Source organism: Passer domesticus, chromosome 12 (genome assembly GCF_036417665.1).
Source record: "Passer domesticus isolate bPasDom1 chromosome 12, bPasDom1.hap1, whole genome shotgun sequence".
In the NCBI taxonomy this organism is placed as follows: Eukaryota; Metazoa; Chordata; class Aves; order Passeriformes; family Passeridae; genus Passer; species Passer domesticus.
Window position 1 is genome coordinate 928,560 of NC_087485.1, and position 19,565 is coordinate 948,124.

General features: G+C 56.9%; 2 protein-coding genes across 4 annotated transcripts; one reads left to right on the plus strand and one right to left on the minus strand.

Moving 5' to 3' along the window:
* Positions 1–467: 467 nt before the first annotated feature.
* LOC135279277 (cytochrome b5) lies at positions 468–10,181 on the minus strand. Its single transcript, XM_064386532.1, has 5 exons — positions 9,961–10,181; positions 3,710–3,838; positions 3,246–3,272; positions 1,966–1,997; positions 468–1,116 (listed from the first exon to the last, which is right to left on the minus strand). The coding sequence occupies exons 1-5, from the start codon at positions 10,126–10,128 to the stop codon at positions 1,026–1,028; spliced, it is 447 nt and encodes a 148-aa protein (XP_064242602.1). The 5' UTR covers positions 10,129–10,181; the 3' UTR covers positions 468–1,025.
* A 4,025-nt stretch (positions 10,182–14,206) lies between these two features.
* Positions 14,207–19,504, plus strand: TERF2 (telomeric repeat binding factor 2). Of its 3 annotated transcripts, none has more exons than XM_064386356.1 (10): positions 14,207–14,424; positions 14,510–14,605; positions 14,937–15,067; positions 15,246–15,332; positions 15,823–15,969; positions 16,123–16,535; positions 16,948–17,334; positions 17,794–17,879; positions 18,129–18,178; positions 18,596–19,504. In XM_064386356.1, exons 1-10 carry the CDS (start codon positions 14,238–14,240, stop codon positions 18,752–18,754), a joined length of 1,743 nt encoding a protein of 580 aa, XP_064242426.1. In that variant the 5' UTR covers positions 14,207–14,237; the 3' UTR covers positions 18,755–19,504. The 3 variants fall into 3 exon arrangements, with proteins under 3 accessions (XP_064242426.1, XP_064242428.1, XP_064242427.1); XM_064386358.1 differs by having other exon boundaries at positions 17,104–17,334; XM_064386357.1 differs by having other exon boundaries at positions 15,826–15,969.
* Positions 19,505–19,565: the final 61 nt, after the last annotated feature.

The window sequence follows — 19,565 nt, forward strand, 5'->3', positions numbered from 1 at the left end:
CAGATCCTGAAGCCCCAGATCAGCGTGCTGGAAGAGCTGGAAAGGTCCCTGCCTCAGCACAGGAAGCAAACTGTGCACTGTCTGCACTTCAAGGCCGACTGCACAACACACAAAAACAGGGCAAAGGAAAATACTCTCCTCTATTCCCAGACAAAACCAGCATTATCCTCAAATCCCAACTGGATTTCTTTTCCCTTTTTATTTTGGGAGAAGAGACCAGATTTAATTGTTTCCCCCATCTGGTGCACATTCACAGTACGTAAGAACGAGTTTGGTTTCCCTTACATGTGTCAGATCATGACCTCAGGGAGAAAGAAGAATCTGCATTTCCAGAAGCCACATGCCAGTTCCCACAGGCTCTGCCACGCACAGCACGAAAACACCCAAACCAACCAGGATTCAGAGTAAGCTGCTCACAGGATATACATTCCAAAGGGACAAGTACAAATATTACAAAATGAACAGAATCGCTTTTAAAATCCATGTATTTGTTTAACCGTTAAAAACAGACAGGAACAGAAAGAGGTGGCCAAACCAACAACTCCCTGCCGCTCAGTTAGTGTTGCCTGCACGCTCTGGGAATGTTCTGGTGGAACCAAAGCCTTGGACATCTTTCCTGGCAGATGATTCCCGACTGTGTGAAGGCTGAGGCAGAGCCACAGGCCCAGGGCAGCTCTTTCATGGTGTCTGGCTTAACGCAAAGGCATTGAGAGAAAAGGTTGTCTGGGGGTTATGTCAGAGAGCGAGAAAGAGCGAGAGAGAGCACGAGGGACACCACACCAACGTCAGGGAATAACACAAGTTCCTCTTTCCCTGCCACTGCAAGAGGGAAGTACAACAGATCTGAGGGTCCCAGAGTTAGGATAGTTTGGAATTAGCTTGGTCCCATGGATCTATCAACATCACTTGACAGACTCAGAGCTAAAAGCAAGGCAGGAAGGCTAAGGGCAGCAGCACTGCACGTGTTGCACACACACACTCTCTCTCCCTCTTTTCAGGCTGTCTGAGGCCCCAGCAAGGCCAGCTCAGGAGCTTTTCCCATCTGCCATGTAATAGCGATACATTAAACCTAAGACCAGTGCTCCGAGGATGGGGATCAGCCATGTCGACCAGAAACTACGGGGAGAGAAAAAGAAACAACAAACTAAAACATACACCACAGAAACCAGAAGAAAGCACCTAGTTAATAACCCACTCCCAATATTCATCCCTTGTTAGCCCTCCAGGGATGAATGGGAGTGTACCCACAGGCTGGCCCCCTAACCATGGCCACAGCTGTCCCCGTGCACAGGCTCTGCCAGCCCCCACGAGAGGCCCAAGTGTGGCTTCGTGCCTTATAAAATAGCAGCTGGATGGCTGAAGTTTCCAGCTTGGCACATCCAGAGACCAGTGGGGGGGGTTTGTTGTTGGTTTGGCTTTATTTTCCTTAAATAAGTCAGGCTGTAATTTGTGTTGTACAAACAACGCTGTTGACTCAAGGATGGCAGCTGTGCCCCAGTAAATCTGCCTTGCTCAGCCTCCAGAGCCACAGGCTCACCCTCAGCAGCCTCCTGAACAAAACCTCCTGCACAAGCTGCAGGAGACCAGGGCCCTGAGCTGCTTTGAAGGATTTTCAAATCCTCCAAAAGCCCACCCATCACTGTGTTGTGCCACCCCTCGGCCCACAGCGACCACCCAAACAAGCCCTGTGGCTCCAGGGGTGCAGCCAGCGCCGTGCCACACCAGCACACGGGGCACAGAATCCCAAACCCTGCGATGCTGGCTCTGCCCAGCACAGAGCAGGGCCAGGCTCACATCCAGCAGGGAGGTGCACACTCTGGCACTTGCTTTGGAGTTTCTGCTTGCCAGGACACTGCAGTACATCCCCAGGGATATTCCTGCCCTTTGGAGTTAATATGCAGCTCTACAAACAGGGACAGGGTCCCAACCCCCATTTCTCACTCTTATTTTCAGGAGATACTATACCTGGTCTGGCCTGAGGATGTCCTACTTGGATTCTGGAGGAGGAAAGAGCGAGTTAGCAGGGGAACAAAGAAACATTAAACATGTGCTAATAAGACAAGCCTGAACATGTGATTACAAATACAGAGGGAAAATAACCCTCCTCTCCCAAACACCCCCTGTCACCAGAGTGGCTGTTTTTGGGGATGTTTGCTGTCATCTTCACGTCCTTTCCATCAATCCAGTTGGTCCCACCCAGTCACCAGCTTCATGCTGGAACTTGCAGCCCTCTCAAAATAAGGCCTTGCTTATTGCATCACAGTTTTGGGGTGGTTTTGTGCTTCCCCCTTATTTATTTGCACATTACTGATTCTCTTGCTGCCATCTTTAAATTACACTGGAACCTCCTTTTAATACAGATTATGTGCTCAGGAGAGAGCCCTCAGCTGTGCATAACGTGCTGGACTTACTGATCAGAAGGGAAAAATACCTGAATAAAGAATTTAACTCAGATCTAAGAGAGCTACTCTGATTATCACTGATTTCTGTGCACATTTTCAGCATGAATCGGAGTTGAATGAAACAATACATTCTAAGGTGAATATGTACACACAGTTCCATATCTAAGCACAGGCTTTACCCAGCCTGAGCTATCCTTGATTTCCCTGCAGACAGCTCCCTTCTGGGTTTCTGCTGCTCTGCAAGTGGTCCTGCTCAGAGGAACATCTCCTGCAAGCCCTGTTGAAGGCAGAGCTGTGCCCTGTGCAGGCCTCCCAGCCCAGCCAGCTGCGAGGCACATGTTTACCTCCCAGCTGGGATTCTATTTATTGCCTTTTCCCTCTCCCCATCCCTTCCAAAGGCATTTTTGCAACACTCTGCCCTGTTCTAGTCCAGGAGTACCTGAGTTAAGCAACACCACTGATCCCTGAGGCAGTTAACAGAGAATTCCTGTTTGCCAGCCAGCCCCTGTTGCTGTCTCCTGGCTTGGAGGGAACAACAAGAAAACCAGTTCCGTGGTCAGGACACAGCCAGAAATGTAAAAAATGGTCTGTGGCTCAAGGTGTGGAAAAAACATCGCTGCTGCCAGCAGAGAAAGGGCACAAAAACTCACTTCCAATTTCACACTGAGGTGCCCACTGAGGTTCAGAACAAAAACAAAGGTAGAATTTGCTTGGGAACTTTATTCATGTGTAGTTTGCGTAAACATAAAGCCACAAGCTCCACAGGAAAAAAGAGGGGGGAAAAAGCTCCAAAAGACAAGTGACATTAAATAGAAGCAGAAAACTGAGACGCAGAGAGCTTACCTTAGAAGCTTCCTTTTCACGATCGCTCTGTCAGGCGGAAAAAGAAGAAGAAAGAGGTAAGTGCTGACTTCAAAGGAAGGCTGCAGCCTTTATGAGGGAATTGTTCTGTACAAAGGTAATTGCCTGGGCTCAGTTTTCAAAGAAGTCCTTCCTCTGGCACCCAAAGGCAGGCAGAAAGGTGTTTGTGCCCCTGGGAGCTCTCACCCTCCTGAGCTCAGAATTGCAAGGCAAAGGTGGATTATGCTTCCACCAGCTACAGAGGGAACCCATGAATTCAGCTTAAGTGCCCCCATTTTAATGAAGTGTGAAATCTGCTCTGAATGGTGGAAGGAGAAGACTGATTTAGTTCAGTTTCCCCAACAGAAACCCTGGACAACACAGGCACTGCCTGGGCCCCTCAGTTACTATCTTATTTCACAAGGCACACCCTGGTGTCTTTGTCTGGGGCTCCACAGGGCACTCACCGGGTGCACCTCTCCGATGTAGTACTGCTTCAGCATTTCCCTGGCATCTGTGGAATGCCCCACGTCTTCAAAGCTCTCCGTGGCATCTCTGCCAGCTTGCTCAAGCAACACCTCTTCTCCACCTGGGTGCTGGAAGAGAAGAGTCCAGGTGAGCCAAGGGCTGGATGCAGAAAGGCACTGAGGATGTCATCAGCCCTCCTCCCAAGCCACACCTCTGCGTGCCTCAAGCAGCACCATCAGTAAAATCTGCCAGAGGTTCAACTGTCCAACCTCTCCTCAGGAATTCACAGACACCACTGGAGGAAAGGACATTCCACTTCTTCAGGTACTACAAAAATTATGTTTGGCTGACTCTGCACACGGATGTGCAATGCTGAACTTGATCCTGTGTGCAACCACGAGTGACATGGGGGGAGGAAATCATGAAGTACCACAAAAATTGTACTGTTTAATTATACTGATTTCAGAGATCCAGAGCTACACCAGCCAACTCCCCAGGGAGCTCCTCAGTGACAGTGCCACGGCTGTGGGGGCAGCTGGTCACAGCTGACTCTCAGATGGGATGCACTGGCACAAGCTCTGTTGTCTCTGGTGGGCTGGGCTCTGTCCACTGTCCGTGTCACAATTCCAGGGACAGCCTGGCAATGGAACCACAGACCTAGCAAAGGCCAGTCCCTTTACAGCTGAACCACCAGCTAATCCAGTTACACCAAGACAGTGCTCACACATCCCAGGGCACTCACAGGGACTAACCCAGATTTCCAGGGCTTCAGGCAAGCAGCCCTGAATTGGAGAAGAGACGCTGGGCTACATTTCAGATCAAAGCACCAGCACACCTGCTTCTCTCTGTCATATCCTTCTCCTTCCCACAGACACAGAGCAGTTACCACCCCCCTCTTCCTTCAGTTTGTCTGCTTTTGCTGCCAGAAGTCTGAATATTCCCTCCAGGCCATCCCACCTGGTACCAAACACAGGGTGGACACAAACCAGCCCCCTGAGCTGCTCCAATGGGTTGCTGCAGGCAATTCTGCAATCCTGGTATCACAGCTCTGTATTTGGAATAAAGCCCTTTATTGTCCACTATGTCACCAAACCAACACAGAGATTTCTCAGGAGCCACAAAGGGCAAGGTGGAGGGACACAGTTTGTCACAGGCAGTTATCAGGTGGCTGAGCAGGTGAGGCTCCATGGCTCATTCCCTGCTCCAGCTGCAGTTCTTCTGGCTGCCCCTTCTCCCACACCAACCCTCAGGCTCACTCCATCCCGGGGGAGTGAGACCAGGGACTGCTGGATGTTACCTGTTCACTCTGCTCAGAACAACTGTCCAGCTTCCAGCCAAGATCCACTGAAAAGCTGCCCATTTATCCAAGACTTTTAGAATAACTCCTTAGGGTTGCCTCACCAGAAATCTCATATTTCAGACAGGAAAATACCTGAATTTTAAGCAGACATCCCTCTTTTCCTAATAATTCACCCGAGAAGGATAGACAAAACCCAGCAGCAACAGGAAACATGCAGTGGATATTTCAGTGACATCCAGTCTCTCCACAGGCAAGAGACAAGAGGAAGGACAAAATTCAAGAGAGAAGGAGATCAGTAAAGCTCACTCTTCCTTACATCTCTGGCTCTGAAGCCTTTCCATGCACTTGCTAAACCCACAATTATTTATTCGTGCACATCTGTCTTTCACTGCAATCTCCAAGCCTAAAAGAAAAGACCTTCAAAATATGTTGGCATCTCCTGTTTCTGAAGGGCTCTGTCCTCCAGACAGCACTGCTGCAGCCAAACAATTCCCACCTTGTCCTAGCCAGCAAACGTAACCCCAGACTATTTGTACAGGAAGTCACTGACTCTGCCACAAAACTGCCCAAATCTGCAGCTCAGCTGCTGCAGGAAAACATGGAAACTTGCAAACCATGGGGGGGAAGAAGACTGCTTCCAGGGGAAACAATGGCTGGAAAACATCAGTTTCTGACAAGAAACAGCCAAAAGCAAACCAGAAGGAGAGAGGTGACAAAAAAAAAAAAAAAAGGGTTCTCTGTGTCACTGCACCTTCAGCACACACTTCAGTAACAGTGACTTGGAACTGAGGGCACACAGCAAAGGCCTCTGAGAGCACATCCCAAACTTCCACAGGGAGAGCCTGGAGTCCCCTCCCTACAAACTCCAAGAACCTGTGTGCAAATGCCTGGCTGGAACTGCTGGTACAGACCTGCTGGAGACACAAAGGAGCTCAGCAGCAACACTAAGCTCCAGGACTAATTAGATCACTGTGTCAGGTAAGAGATAAGATCACCAGGTTGAGGAGGAGTGAAACTTTCATTCCTAGTGCTCAGAGTTAAAGAAATAAACCAGGAGAGGGAAGAGTATTCCTGTGCAATAATCGTGTGCCAGCACCATCCAAGCCAGAACCAGGAGGAGCAGTCACCTGCAGGAATGACCCACACATCCTGCACAGCGCTGGGAAAAGGCAGGGAAAAGCTTTTCCAAAAACACCTCTGCCAAGCTGGAGCAAGTCAGCATGAGGAAACTCAGCTGCCTGCTGCTCCTCCTTCTCTTTAACTCTATACCTGAAAGCATGGAGCGATTTGGGTCAGTGGCGTCACAACCCAGGCCCCTTCCACCTGGAAAGTGGAAATGGATTCCTGCTCACACTCATCACGGGGACCAGGAATGGCAGCGTGTGCTGAGACAGAGCTGTGGGGGCTGCTGTGGCTGGTGGGCTCAGGTAACAGCCACAAGAGCTTCCTGGAGAAACGTGGATCTCCAGACTCCCCAAGACATAAGTGAAAATGGAGAGAAACTGTATCCCTCCAGCAGGACAGTAAATAATTCTCTTACAGATTGTGCACGAGTTAAAAGCTCAGATTTGGATGCCGTTGTGGTGAAGTGTGAGCCTGACAGACCCCAGAGCAGCTGCAGGAGGTACAGAAACCAGCCCCTCACCCCGAGCACACAGCCCCTCCTGCTCCAGCCACGTGCTTATCCAGACCACTGCAACCAGGAGCAAGAACAGGTGTCCTGGTGAGGTCCAGTCACCCAGACCTGGGAGAAAACAGATCACCATAAGGCTCTCTTCGATTTTAAAATAATAAAATAATTCATTTCAGGCACTCACAGGCTCTCTGAAGCACAGGAGACTGCATCTCCCAGAAACACCTGCAACACTTCAGCTGCTGTCTCTGCACATCTCCTGGCTTCGGTTTGTGTTCTGACAGTCCAGTACATTTTGTTATGTGACAGATGTCTTGTTACTCCTATTACACATAACGTGAGCTGGAATCTCTAACTGGCCTACGCTTCAGCAGCACAGGGATCCTGGCTTGGCTGACCTGCAGTGTGTAATTTGCAGGAACTGTGAAGCCAAATTCAGCCTTTCAGAGGTGACTTCTTCAGGATTGCACAACCCCACCCCCAGAACGTGCCAGCCAAATCTGTGAGCAAAGGCCAGGAAGGGCACCCAGCAGCTCCTGCTCCCGTGAGCACACGGGGCAGGGGGACAGGGGACAGGACCTGAGCTCTGCAGCCCCAGCTCCTGTGCTGCAGCTCCAGAGCAGAGCAGCACTCCTGGCTCCTGTGCTGCAGCTCCAGAGCAGAGCAGCACTCCTGGCTCCCAGAGCTGCAGCTCCAGAGCAGAGCAGCACTCCTGGCTCCTGTGGCTGCAGCTCCAGAGCAGAGCAGCACTCCTGGCTCCCAGAGCTGCAGCTCCAGAGCAGAGCAGCACTCCTGGCTCCCAGAGCTGCAGCTCCAGAGCAGAGCAGCACTCCTGGCTCCCAGAGCTGCAGCTCCAGAGCAGAGCAGCACTCCTGGCTCCTGTGGCTGCAGCTCCAGAGCAGAGCAGCACTCCTGGCTCCCAGAGCTGCAGCTCCAGAGCAGAGCAGCACTCCTGGCTCCCAGAGCTGCAGCTCCAGAGCAGAGCAGCACTCCTGGCTCCCAGAGCTGCAGCTCCAGAGCAGAGCAGCACTCCTGGCTCCCAGAGCTGCAGCTCCAGAGCAGAGCAGCACTCCTGGCTCCTGTGGCTGCAGCTCCAGAGCAGAGCAGCACTCCTGGCTCCCAGAGCTGCAGCTCCAGAGCAGAGCAGCACTCCTGGCTCCTGTGGCTGCACGTGGCTCCCGGCACTCCAGAGGGGAACAGACACAAAGAGGATTTTTGGTAATAAATTAGGCCCTGATCTACAGCTCCCCTGTGCCAGCAAGGGGTGTGCACAGCACAGTGCTGTGTCAGCCATGCTGGCACAGCTCAACAGTGCCCTTATTCTTCTCCCTCGTCCAAGTAGGTCTTTTTATGTCAGAAAAACACAAATGGGAAAAAGGGCCTGGAAAGGACAGAGTGAAATATCATCTCAGGGTGAAACACCATCTCAAGGTGACACTCAGGGCACTGCTAAGCCTGGCTTGCTGGAGGGACTGAAGCATTTTCTGGGCTCAGAATTCCAAAGGTGTCCCAGGGAGCAGGTCCCAGGCTCCCACTCCTTAGAGAGAACATCGAGGTGAAGACTCAACCTCCCCACTCTGAATCACAGCAGAGACAAGTGTAAGACAAGACTCACAGCTCCTGCATCTGCTGTCCCAAGCTCCAGCTCCTTCTGCCTCCTCCTAAACCCTAACCAGCATTTTCTTGTTCAGAAACCAGCTGCAAATGGCTTTTCCAAGTTTTTGCCTGGTCTTCCCCTGCACCTACTTGGCCTCTGTGCACCCACAGCTCCCTCCCACCAAACTGTCCTGCTTCCACCTTGCACATCTCACCCCACCAAACTGCCCTGCCTGGAGGAAAGGAGCTCAGGGGGACCCTCTGCTGTCCACAGCTCCTGCCAGGAGGGGACAGCCAGGGGGACAGGCTGTGCTCCAGGGAACAGGGACAGGAGCAGAGGGAACGGCCTCAGGCTGGGCCAGGGCAGCTCAGGGTGGGCACAGCAGGAATTTCCCCATGGGAAGGGTTCTTCACTGGAAGGGGCTGCCAGGGAGGTGCTGGAGTCCCCTGGAGGTGTCCAAGGAGCACCTGGGGACAAGGTGGGGATTGGGCACAGGTGGGACTCCATGGCCTGGGAGGGATTTTCCTGCCTGGACAAGTCTGTGATTCCATCATTTTCTGGACCCAAAGGAGCAACCAGATTGTGTCCAACTTTATAAATAAATTCTGAGAGCTGCAGAGCACGGCACAGCCTCCAGCTGCCAGGTGACCCCCTCCTGGTGCTCCTGGACCCTCTCCAGTGGCTGTCACTGCACAGCACACGGGCTCAGCCACGTGGGCCTGCAGGGAAGCCAGAGCTGAATTCACACCAGCAGAACCAACAAGCTGCAACAAGTGCATTTCAGTGAAGTGCCTTCTTTGGAGCTGGTTCAGCCCAACCTTTGTACATTGCCCTGCAAAGGCCACAAAGTCTCTGCTGTTATTTTAGGCTGGGATAAAGCCCTTAGAGATTTTCATAGAACCACAGAATATCCTGAGCTGGAAAGGACCCACAGGGATCATCCAGTCCAACCCCAGCCCTGCACAGACCCCCAACAACCCCACCCTGGGCATCCCTGGGAGCATTGTCCAGATTCTCCTGGAGCTCTGGCAGCTTTGGGGCCGTGCCCATTCCCTGGGGAGCCTGGGCAGTGCCAGCACCCTCTGGGGGAAGAACCTTTCCTGATATTCACCCTAAACCTCCCCTAGTACAACTTCATGCCGTTCCCTTGGCCATCACTATTTCGTTCCTGTTTATTCCCACTGCATTTCCAGCTCTCAGCAGTTAGGACACCACTCTCAACCTTCTCAAAATCAGCAGACAAAGGCAGTGACTCTTGAAGGACTTTTTGCCCCCACAGCCAAGGGGGGGTTGGCAGAAGCCGCACGGAGTGCACGGCGCTGTGCGCGGCCCCTGGGCAGCAGCAGCAGCAGGGCGGTGGCAGCGCTGCGGTGGCACTGCCAGGTGTCACCGTCCCCTCCGAGCTGCGGGAGCCCCTGCAGCCGGCACACTGCGCCCCGCTCACCCTGCGGGGCGAGCCGCGACTGAAGGAAGGCTGCGCCTCCCGGGACCGCCCCAGGCCCGGCCCCGCCGTGCCTCCCGGGGCACCCAGACCCGCCCGGCCCTCGGCGGCAGCAGCGCGGCCCTGAGCCCGCACGGCCCGGCCCGGGACACCGGCACCGGGCCCGCCCCGGCAGCTCAGTCCGCAGGGCAGCCCGGAGCCCCGGCCCTCCGCCGCTCCGGGCGCCGCCGCTGCCCGCTCCCCTCAGGGCCCGGCCCGCCACCCCACCGCAGGCCTCACCTCCTCCAGGAACCGCGTGACATCGTACACGCGCCCGTGGATCACCAGCCAGGCCTCACGGCTGGAGTTGCGCTTGGCCACCTCCTCCAGGGTGAACACGGGCGCGGGCCCGTCCCCCGCCGCCGCCGCCGCCGCCGCCGCCGCCTCCCCGCGCCGCCCGCCCTCCATGCTGCCCGGCGCGCTCCGCCGAACGCGCGGCCTGACCCGCGCCGCCCGCCGTAGCGATGGCAACGCCCCGCGCGCTCTCCGCGGCGCTCGGGGACCAATGGGGAGCAAGCCAGAGGGGGGCGCTGCCGGCGCAGCCAATGGGAGGGCGCGGCGGCGGGCGCGGGCCAATGGGGAGCGGCCGGGGCGAAAGGCGGGAAACGGCGCGCGAGCGTCGCCGCTGAGGCGGCCCCGGGATGGGCGCCCTGAGCCCCGGGCCCGCCGGGCCCTGCTCCTCCCTCAGCCCCGGGCCCTCCCTGAGCCCCGGGCCCTGCTCCCCTGAGCCCCATTCCCCCCTCAGCCCCGTTCCCCCTCAGCCCCGTTCCCCCTCAGCCCCGTTCCCCGGCACTGGCTCCCCGTTGCCCGGTGCCGCCGCAGAGCGCGGTGCCCGTCAGCAACCCGCCCTCAGCTTTTCCCGTCCCTTGCAGCTCCTCCTGCACGTTTGTCAAACAGGCGTGACCCCCCAGCCCCGGGAAGCGAGCGGTGGCCGCGCAGCCCCTCCGCAGCTGCTGGCTGCCCCGGTGCCAGGGCAGAGCTCACGTCCAGCCTGGCGAGACGGGCAGTTCTCTCCCTGCAGCGCCTTGAGCAGGGGCACGCTGAGGCTGCTCAGAAGCTCAGGGACCCCAGTAACTCATGGAGCCCATGGTTCCCTTTGTGAACTGGCACTGGTGGGATTTATTTCCTTGCGCTTGCACAGGGTTTGTTTAACAAGAGCTGAGCAGGCAGAACCCTGCTGTCAGCGCTGAGCTGTGGCCAGCACTGGCTGAAGCTGGAGGTGTGAGCAGGGAGAGTGCAGCTGGGCAGCTCACAAACCCCTCTGCACCCCAAAGGGAGCTCCAGGGAAGTTCTGTGTTTGCACCAGTCCATGCATCCACCAGCCCAGACACTGGGATGTGAAAGGCTCAGCCTCCTCTGAAACCTCTCCACAGCCACCTAGTCAATATTAAATATTAAATATTGAATATTAAATATTGAGCTGCTGCTCCTTTTGATCTTTCTGTCTGCCTTTTCCCAGGCCTGTTTCCCTGCTCTGTGTGTAACCCAGGATCCTGAAGTGTTTCCAGTTCCTCATTGTGCCCAGGCAGCACCGCTCCAGGCACCTTTCCAAACAATATCTTTCCTTCTGGATCCTTCCCTTTCCTTCTGGATCCTTCCCTTTCCTTCTGGATCCTTCCCTTGCTTCTGGATCCTTCCCTTTCCTTCTGGATCCTTCCCTTTCCTTCTGGATCCAGCCCAGCTCCAGTGGGATGAGTCACCTTTGCTCAGACTGGTTCAGAGTTTCTGTCATCTATTGATAAGCTCCTTTGTGCTTCCTTCTGTCCATCCCTCATGGCTGGAGGGTTTCTCTGTGGGTTTTCAAAGAAATCCCACCACCCTCCTCCACATTTCCCTTGCCCTGCTCCCTGCTCCCTGGTTTTCTGTGGCTCTCCGCTGCTTTTCTAAGGCCAGAGTGGTGTTGGAAGGGACCTTGGAGCTCGCCCAGTGCCACCCTGCCCTGGCAGGGACACTGCTGCTGTCCCAGCCCTGCCCAGCCTGGCCTGGGCACGCAGGGCAGCCCCAGCTGCTCCGGGAGCCCCTGTCCTGTCCTGTCCTGTCCTGTCCTGCTCCAGCAGGGCGAGAGCAGAGCCTGGTGACCAGGGACCCCGGGGGCCTTCCTGCTCTGTTTCCTGCTCTGACTCCTCTGGAGGATGTGACAGGCACGAGACCACGGCAACGTGCAGGTCCTGTGCCCTGGAATATTTTCTTTCCTCTGTAATCACTTCATCAAAAGCCATAAATGGCCGAGGGGAGGCTCCAGTGCACCAGCACGGCTGCAATCCGTGCCTTCCTGCCCAGTGTTTTGTTTGGCACGGGAACCCCAAAGCTTTTCCTGGAAAATGGATGGTGACACCACGGGAGGGCTCAGTGGAACCGGACAGTGAGGCCACTGGCACTCCTGGCCCTGCTTCCACCACCCCTGGGTCCTCTTTGTTCATTGGAGACCATGCAGGGAGCAAACCTGGGCTCATTTTTGTCTTTTCTCTGGAATTCGCCGTTCCAGGCTTGTTTTGCAGCCTGGGTGCTGTGAACACACCTGGCTGAGGCAGACCCTGAAGTGGTGCAGAGGGAAGCCTGGACTGGGCTGCCAGTCAGGAATTGTCACCTTCTCCAGCTCTGTGGGGGTCACAGTTCCTGTGACATCTGTCATGTCACCTCCCCGTCCAAACCCCCCCAGGACCTGCAGAGCCCTTGTGGATCTCACGGGAAGCAGGATGGGAGGTGATCTCCTGAACATCCAAAGGGTGACAGCTTCAGCAGAGGGCACTGGAGGAGAAGACGGCAGCCCAGGGAGCAAAGGGAGCCATGGGGAGCTCCCAAGTGACACCCGGCTTGGCCAGGGCAGGTGGCTCTCCAGTGGCTTTGGTGTCCCAGAGAGGAGCCTTGCTTTGCTTCCCTTGGGAGAGGACTCCAGGACTCCCCTTCCTGACCTTTGTGCAAAAATGAATGAAATTGCCCAAAGTCCTACAACTTGTGCAGGGCCAGCGGGACCTGCTGAAGTGGCTGGCACATCACCTGGAGCTGTGTGGAACACGGGGCCAAAGTCACCTGTGTGTAACCCAGGATTTCAGCTGCCTGAGAACCACGGGATTCCCTGCCAGGAGAGCCAAGTCCTCCCGTGAGCAGGACTGGGGCTGATCAGCCCCTCCCTGGACGGAGGGGACAGAGCTGAAACCCCGGGCTCCCCCCTGCCACCTCCTCCTGCTTCTCCTGACAGAGACAGAGCAAAACCCCTCTGCCCACGGATATTCCACGTGGAAAAGGGTTTGGCCCAGAGCAGGGCACGGGTCCGTCCCCTCAGCCCAGGAGGCAGCTGTGGGTATCCTCCAGGCCGTGTCCTGCTCCCAGCCTGCTCCCCAGGCAGTGCCCCCGCCCGGGTGACCCTTCTGCCTCACACAGATTATTTCTATCTTCCTTTGTTTGCCAATAAAAATCCCTCCCAGTTTTTCTGTTTTCCATCTGACACACGGATTTTTCCCATGTGCGTTTCCTCCTCTCCTGGCCAGGGGCAGAGGGAAGGGAGGATCCCGGATCACCTCACGCCAGAGGAATTTCCACGTGCTTTTCCATCTCAGGTGAGAGAGCGTCCAGGACAGCGTTAGGAATGTCCCCTGGTGTCCAAGCAGGACACCCCAGAGCGGCAGAGCACCAGCCCAGGATCCCGGGATCAGCTCGGCAGGGCCCTCGCCTCCAGGCACCAGCTGTGCTTGGGAGTCAGCGAGATCCCAGGGAAAAAACTTAGAATTCATTACCCAGGTCCGAGTGCCTGCGGGACAACCCATGCCCCGAAACGCTGCCCGGGGCCCCGGGTGGCTGTTCCGGGCCAGGGGCATCGGCAGGCGCTGCAGCACAGGGCACCGGAGAGCGGGGCGTGTTCGGAGCACCACGGAAAAGGCAAACCCGGGCTGGCACTGCCGGGCTGGCACTGCCGGGGTGGCACTGCCGGGGTGGCACTGCCAGGGCCGGGTGACACCACTTTAACCCGCCTAGGCCTGCCCAGGTGACACACCCGCTCAGGGCCGCAGCGCTCGCAGGTGGGCGCTTCGCTGCTGTGGGTCCCGTCCGACGGGCAGCGGGCCGACCCGAGCCCCCAGGACCGGGACCGGCAGTGCCCCCCGGGACCGGCTGTGCCCCAGGACCGGGACCGGCTGCACTCCCCGGGACCGGCTGTGCCCCAGGACCGGGACCGGCCGTGCCCCAGGACCGGGACCGGCTGTGCCCCCCGGGACCGGCCGTGCCCCCAGGACCGGGACCGGCCGTGCCCCGCCCGCGCCGGTTCCCGCCGGGTCCCGCCATTCCACTCCCGGCCGCCAGAGGGCGAACAGCGCTTACCGGCGGGATTGGCGCGGTGCACGCCGGGAGCTGTAGGCGCGGCGGAGTTTGCGCGGTGCACGCCGGGAGCTGTAGGCGCGGCGGAGTTTGCGCGGTGCACGCCGGGAGCTGTAGGCGAGGCGCCCGCTGGATAAAGCCGCGCGCAGAGAGTCCGGCGGTGTCGCGTTGGCGTCGTCACTTCCGGCGCGCTGCGGCCTGGCGCGATGGCGGCGCGGCGGCCGGCGCGGCGGGACCGGGACCGGGACTCCGAGCCCGAGCGGGCCGGGATGGCGGCGCTCCCCGAGAAGACCGTGAACGGCTGGGTCCTGCAGTTCTACTTCCACCGGGCCATAGAGGCGTACCGCTCCGGGCGCAACCGTGATTTCCGCCAGTTCCGCGACATCATGCAGGGTGCGGGGGCCGGGCGGGGAGCGGCGGGGCCGGGGGGCCCGGGCCGGGCCGGGCCGCGCCCCCTGACCCGCCGTTTGTCCCACAGCGCTGCTCGTGCGGCCGCTGGACAGGGAGCCGGACATGGCGCAGATGCTCCGCATAATGCAGCTGCTGTCGCGGGTCGAGGAGGGCGAGAACCTCGGTAGGTGCGCGGCGGGGCCCGGGGCCGCTGCAGCCGCTGCTCTGCCCCGTGCTGGGTGTCCCCGCACAGAGCAGGGCCCGGGGCTGTTCCTGGCTGCGTGGCCCAGAGCAGCAGTGCCGGGGCTGGCAAAGCCTGGTGACTCCTGGCTCCTCAGGGCTGCCAGAACGCTGCCCTGGCTCCGGGCTGGGCACCTGGCACGGCCTCAGGGTGTCCCGAGGCTGTCAGGGGCAGGCCCAGCCCCGTGGGGTGGTGGCTGGCACCCGTGCAGGTGGGTGCCCAGCTCTGCAGGCAAGGGCTGGGACCCCCAAGTGCACGGATGCAATTCTTGCAGACTGCACCTTCGACAAGGAGTCAGAGCTGACCCCCCTGGAGTCGGCCATGCTCGTGCTGGACTTCATCCGTGAGGAGTTCTCCGTGGCTGACAGGACCATGGAGGCCGTGCAGAAGATGGTGAAGGAGGCTGTAAGATCTTGTTCTGTCTCGGTGAATGCGTGGTGCAGCTTTTGTCTCGTGTGGGTGATGCTGGGAGCTGCCTGGCGTGTGGGGTTCCCTCTTGGCAAGCTCCTACCTGCAGTGCTGGGGGAGTTCTGAGGGGAAGCTGCTCCCTGTGCCCTGCTTCAGTCTGTGCTCTCCTCTGCAGGCTGTTGTTGTTTGCATCAGGAACAAGGAGTTTGAAAAGGCCTCTGATATTGTCAAGAAGCACATGGGGAAGGAGCCCAGAAACCAAGTGAGTCCATGCTGGAACGAAGTGGTGTGCCCAGAGGGGTCTGATGTGTCCTGGGGGGTTTGGGGTGGAGGCCAAAATGGAAACAATCCCTCTGGAGTGCTGGTGCCCGAGTGCTGCATGTCTGCATCGTCGCCTCGGAGCCCCTCTGTCCCTCAGCTTTCCTCACACACCTCCCCTCACACAGGCATCACCACTTACCCCTGGTGAGCCTCCAGCTCACCTCCCAGCAGGTTCTGGGAGCAGCAGGAGCTCCCATTCCTGCTGCTGCAGGGAGCCTGGGCACTGCAGCAAGGAGCATTCCTGAACTGAGGCGGTTGTGCTGCTGCTTGGCTGCTCTGCTGTTCCTCTGGCCTCTTCCCAGGCTCACCAGGGGTTAATTGTTGTGCTGGAGAATGCCAAGCAGGACGGGCCCAGTCCTTGTCCCGTCCTTGCTGTGGCTCCCCTGTCCCTGCCCACTGTTCTTAGCTGACCCTGTCAATCTCCTCTCCAGAAGAGGAGGAATGAGTGGCTGGCTGTCATCCGGGAGAAGAACCCCTCTCACCCAAAGGTCAAAAACTTCTCCTACGAGGACTTCCAGCAGAGCATCTTCGAGTTCCTGCAGGGCTTCGTGGACGACTCGGAGCCGGCGCTGCTGAGGGTGCGTGCCCCCCCCGCTGCCAGGACTGAGCCCTCAGGGTGCAGAGGGGCACACAGGTGCTTCCGTCCCTGGAACGCCTTTGGGAGGGGGTGGAATGGAATGGGAGCGTGAGGAATCACCTCTTAACGGTGCTGTGCTTTTTCTGTCTTCAAGCTGCTGAAGAAGACTTTGGACTCGGAGCACAAAGGCAAACCCTCGCTGGGGACGTCGGGGTTTGCAGATGGGCTGGACGACCAGGCAGCACCTCCCGAGGCCTCGGGAAGGGCAGAGAGCCCAGCCAGAGCCCCAGAGCCTGCAGGAGCAGCAGACGACCTGGAGGGAGCTGCCAGCCCTGCAAAAAGGGCAGCTGGTCCCACAGCAGCTCCAGAGATGATGGAAGAAGCCAGTGGCCCTGCAGCAGCTGTGGAACCTATGGAAGCAGTCAGTGACCCAGCAGCAACGCCTGAACATTTAACAGCAGCCTATGATATCCCAAAGGGAACTCCAGAGCCCATGGAAGTGGCTAAAGAACCAGCAGCAGCAGCAGCCCCAGAACTGCCCAGGGTGTCCACCAGGGAACCACAAAGGTGGGCAGAGGAGTCTGGCTCTAGGTTGTGGATGCAGTTGGCCTCAAGTTCTCTGCCAAGGGGTAATCCCCTGTGTCCAGGCAGCTCCTAATTCCCCAAATGCCTGCCCAGGCCAGCCCAAAGGTGGAGCCTGGGAAGGGTGCTGAGGGTTTGGTGCTGCAGTGACCAGGGAGGGGGCGGTGCTGGGAATGGCACAGGCAGTGGAGCAGGAACGTGTGTTCCCCAGCCCTGCTGCCTGGGGCACTGTGCCATGTGGGAGGGAGTGCTGCAGGGCTGGGAATGCCCCCTTCCGTGGATTTACACTGCAGGGCCAGGAGCTGGGGATGCCAGTGGAGGGCGAGGCTGCATTTTGGGGCAGCAGAGCTCCCTTGGTGGTTTCCCTACAACCCTCCTGGTTGTGTTTATTTTATAGGCAGCCCCCTGGAGCTGTAACCTCGTGTGGGATTTCTGTTCTGAGAGAAGCTTTCAAGATCCTGTCGGACTCCGGGGACCCGGACGCCCTTTTCAGCAAACTGGACCAAACAGACTTGCCTTCCCCCAAGCAACTGTCTCCTTCTGTATCCCACAGAACCAAGAGATGCAGAGAAGTGGAGAATCAAGCTTCTGAGACCTCAGAGCCTACTGAAATGCCCCATAAGATCAAAAACTTGTTCAGCATAAGCAATCTGATCGTGGAGTTGGATGGCTCGTCCAGCAAGTCGAGCGAGTGCCCCGACTCTTCCCAGGAGCACGTGGTCTCTTCTGCTTCCAAACCTGCTCCAAAGCAGCCTGATGAGCCCATGTCTGCCCAGAGTGAGAAGTATGGAGCCCCTCTCGTGTGGTATTGTCTGCTCTGTCCCCAGACTTGTCCTGCTGATGTTGGTAGCCTGAGCACCAATCCCCTGCCCTGTGTCTCAGGATGAGTGTTGACCTTGCCTGCCAGCCCGTGTGGAACTGGGCACAGCAAACCCTCTCCTTGTGGCTTTAAAATTAATTAGGGGTTAATGAAGAGGAGAAAATGATCAGGTCCTGCTGCTAGTGAGGTGCTGCAGCTGGTCCTGGCAGGTGATTCCAGTACAGGGAACACGTGTTTTTCCAGAATTCTCCCAGCTTCAGCATCACTGGCCCGTCTGTAGGAGCATCCTTCTCTTGCTTCCCACCTCTTAAGAAATACAGTGTCCAGAGGCTGGCTCTGCTTGCTGGGTGGCCCTGCACCTGCTCCCCAGAACTCCTTCTCCTGAGCCAGTAGCCAAAGTAAGTGACTCTCACCTAATTTCAGGTCTTTCCAAGGGAGGTGGAACAGCTCCTGTGGCACGGAGGAGAAGGACAGTTGGAGTGATGAGGATGAGCTCTTCGCAAATGCAAGTATGAGAATCCCCTGGCAGGGATTACCTGTGCCAGTCCTGGCATGGGGGTCACTCACAGGGGCCTTGCTGCTGCCTGGGTGACTGAATTTTGAAACCAGAAATCCAGTGGAAAGGCTGGGATAAAGGAATTGGGGTGTATTTCCTGTCACAGGGTGCTCTGGCTGCACAGCTCAGCAGTTAAGCCCAAGGCAGGGAGGTCTGTACCTCCCAAATTATGGGAAATGTAACTCTCTACCTTGTTTTCCAGCATTACTTGAGAAAAGCAAAGCCTCCAACATCTCCAGCTCCAAGAAACAGGTATGTGGAGTATTAGGTGCTTCCAGCAGGCCCTGCAGTGGGGCTGTGTCCCTACAGCCTCCATGACAAAAGAGGCTGGAGCTGTGCCTGTCCTGCCTGCAGCGCACTGGGGATGTGCCTCAGGTCCCTTTGATGGCTTAAAGCAAGGTTTGCCAAATTCCCCTCGTGCTGGAGAGGGTGTTGTTCAGGTGAGGGACACACACCTGGCAGCTGTTACCCAGGAACAGGTCCCACGCTGGTGCCACAGGAGCTCTCCTGGCCCGTAGGGAGGCAGCTGCTGCAGCACATCTGCAGTGCTGCAGTGCTGTGTGCAGCTGCCAGGACCTGCCTGCTGCCCTGCCGTTCCTGGCACGGGTGGTGAGGGAAGGAACAGGCAGCAGGCTCTGTGCCATGCAGCTGCTTCCTTGCTCTTTGCAGAAATGGACCATGGAGGAGAGCGAGTGGATCAAGGAGGGGGTGAAGAAGTACGGAGAAGGGAGGTGGAAAACCATCTGCCTGAAGTTCCCCTTCAGGAACCGCACCTCGGTGATGATCAAGGATCGCTGGCGGACCATGAAGAAACTGGGAATGCTCTGAAGCTGGGAGCCACGGGACCTTCTTTTTGGTTTTTGGACCTTGGTTTGGTTTTTGGAAGCTGGACAGGAGTGCAGTCTGTGCCAGTGTGGCAAGGCCCTCTGACACCAGAACCATGACTGAAAGGAACCCAGGAGCCGTGTGCTCCAGCTGTATCTGCTGAGATCAGAGTGCTGCATGTGGCAGTGGCTGTGCAGCTTCTCAGCATGAATTTAGACTGAGACTTCCTTGTCCACCTGACCACTGCAGCCTCTGGAATGAATCCCAGCTGTTTGCTGTGCTCAGGGGTGAGCAGAGGATGATCTCATAGGTGATTATTTTTTTGTGTTTGCTGTCTGTTCAGTGAATCACTTGTTTCATCTGTTTGCCATCACTCCCTTGTGAAACAGGCACCACTGAGTCCCAGCACTTCTGTGGGGAAGAGATCCAGGCAAGAGGATCTACTTGGGGTCTTTTTTTTTCTTTTTCTCCTATTCATTAATGGGGGAAAAATGCGTGAGGAGAAATTCCTCCCTTCCAGCTCTGAGGCTTTAAAAAGCTAAAATTACTTTGTGTTTCAGTACTTGGAACTGTTGGTTGTTTCTATGCTAAAATTTTTAGTTCTATCTGATTTTGGTCATGTTTTCTTTGGACTTTTCCTGGTAGTATCCTTGCTGTGTGTGAGCTCCAAGGGTGCCACATGTTCCTGCCTTCCAAGTGCCAAAGCTGGAACAGTCATTTGTAAAATAAAGCTCCTTTCCTGTTTAATAGCAAGAGTTGTGCAAGTGTGAATTTCTGCCTGGTGGGTGGAAATGCAGCAGAGGGGCATGGATTG

Bases quoted from the DNA above. Each gene is read 5' to 3' on its own strand.
- TERF2 (XM_064386356.1), top strand. From the start codon at position 14,238: ATGGCGGCGCGGCGGCCGGCGCGGCGGGACCGGGACCGGGACTCCGAG. The intron at 15,068-15,245 runs GTAAGATCTTGT...TCTCCTCTGCAG, and splicing joins AGAAGATGGTGAAGGAGGCT to GCTGTTGTTGTTTGCATCAG. The intron at 17,880-18,128 runs GTATGAGAATCC...CTTGTTTTCCAG, and splicing joins TGAGCTCTTCGCAAATGCAA to CATTACTTGAGAAAAGCAAA.
- LOC135279277 (XM_064386532.1), bottom strand. From the start codon at position 10,128: ATGGAGGGCGGGCGGCGCGGGGAGGCGGCGGCGGCGGCGGCGGCGGCG. The intron at 1,998-3,245 runs GTAAGCTCTCTG...TTCCTCCTCCAG, and splicing joins GTGAAAAGGAAGCTTCTAAG to AATCCAAGTAGGACATCCTC. The intron at 1,117-1,965 runs GTATAGTATCTC...CTCTCCCCGTAG, and splicing joins ACATCCTCAGGCCAGACCAG to TTTCTGGTCGACATGGCTGA.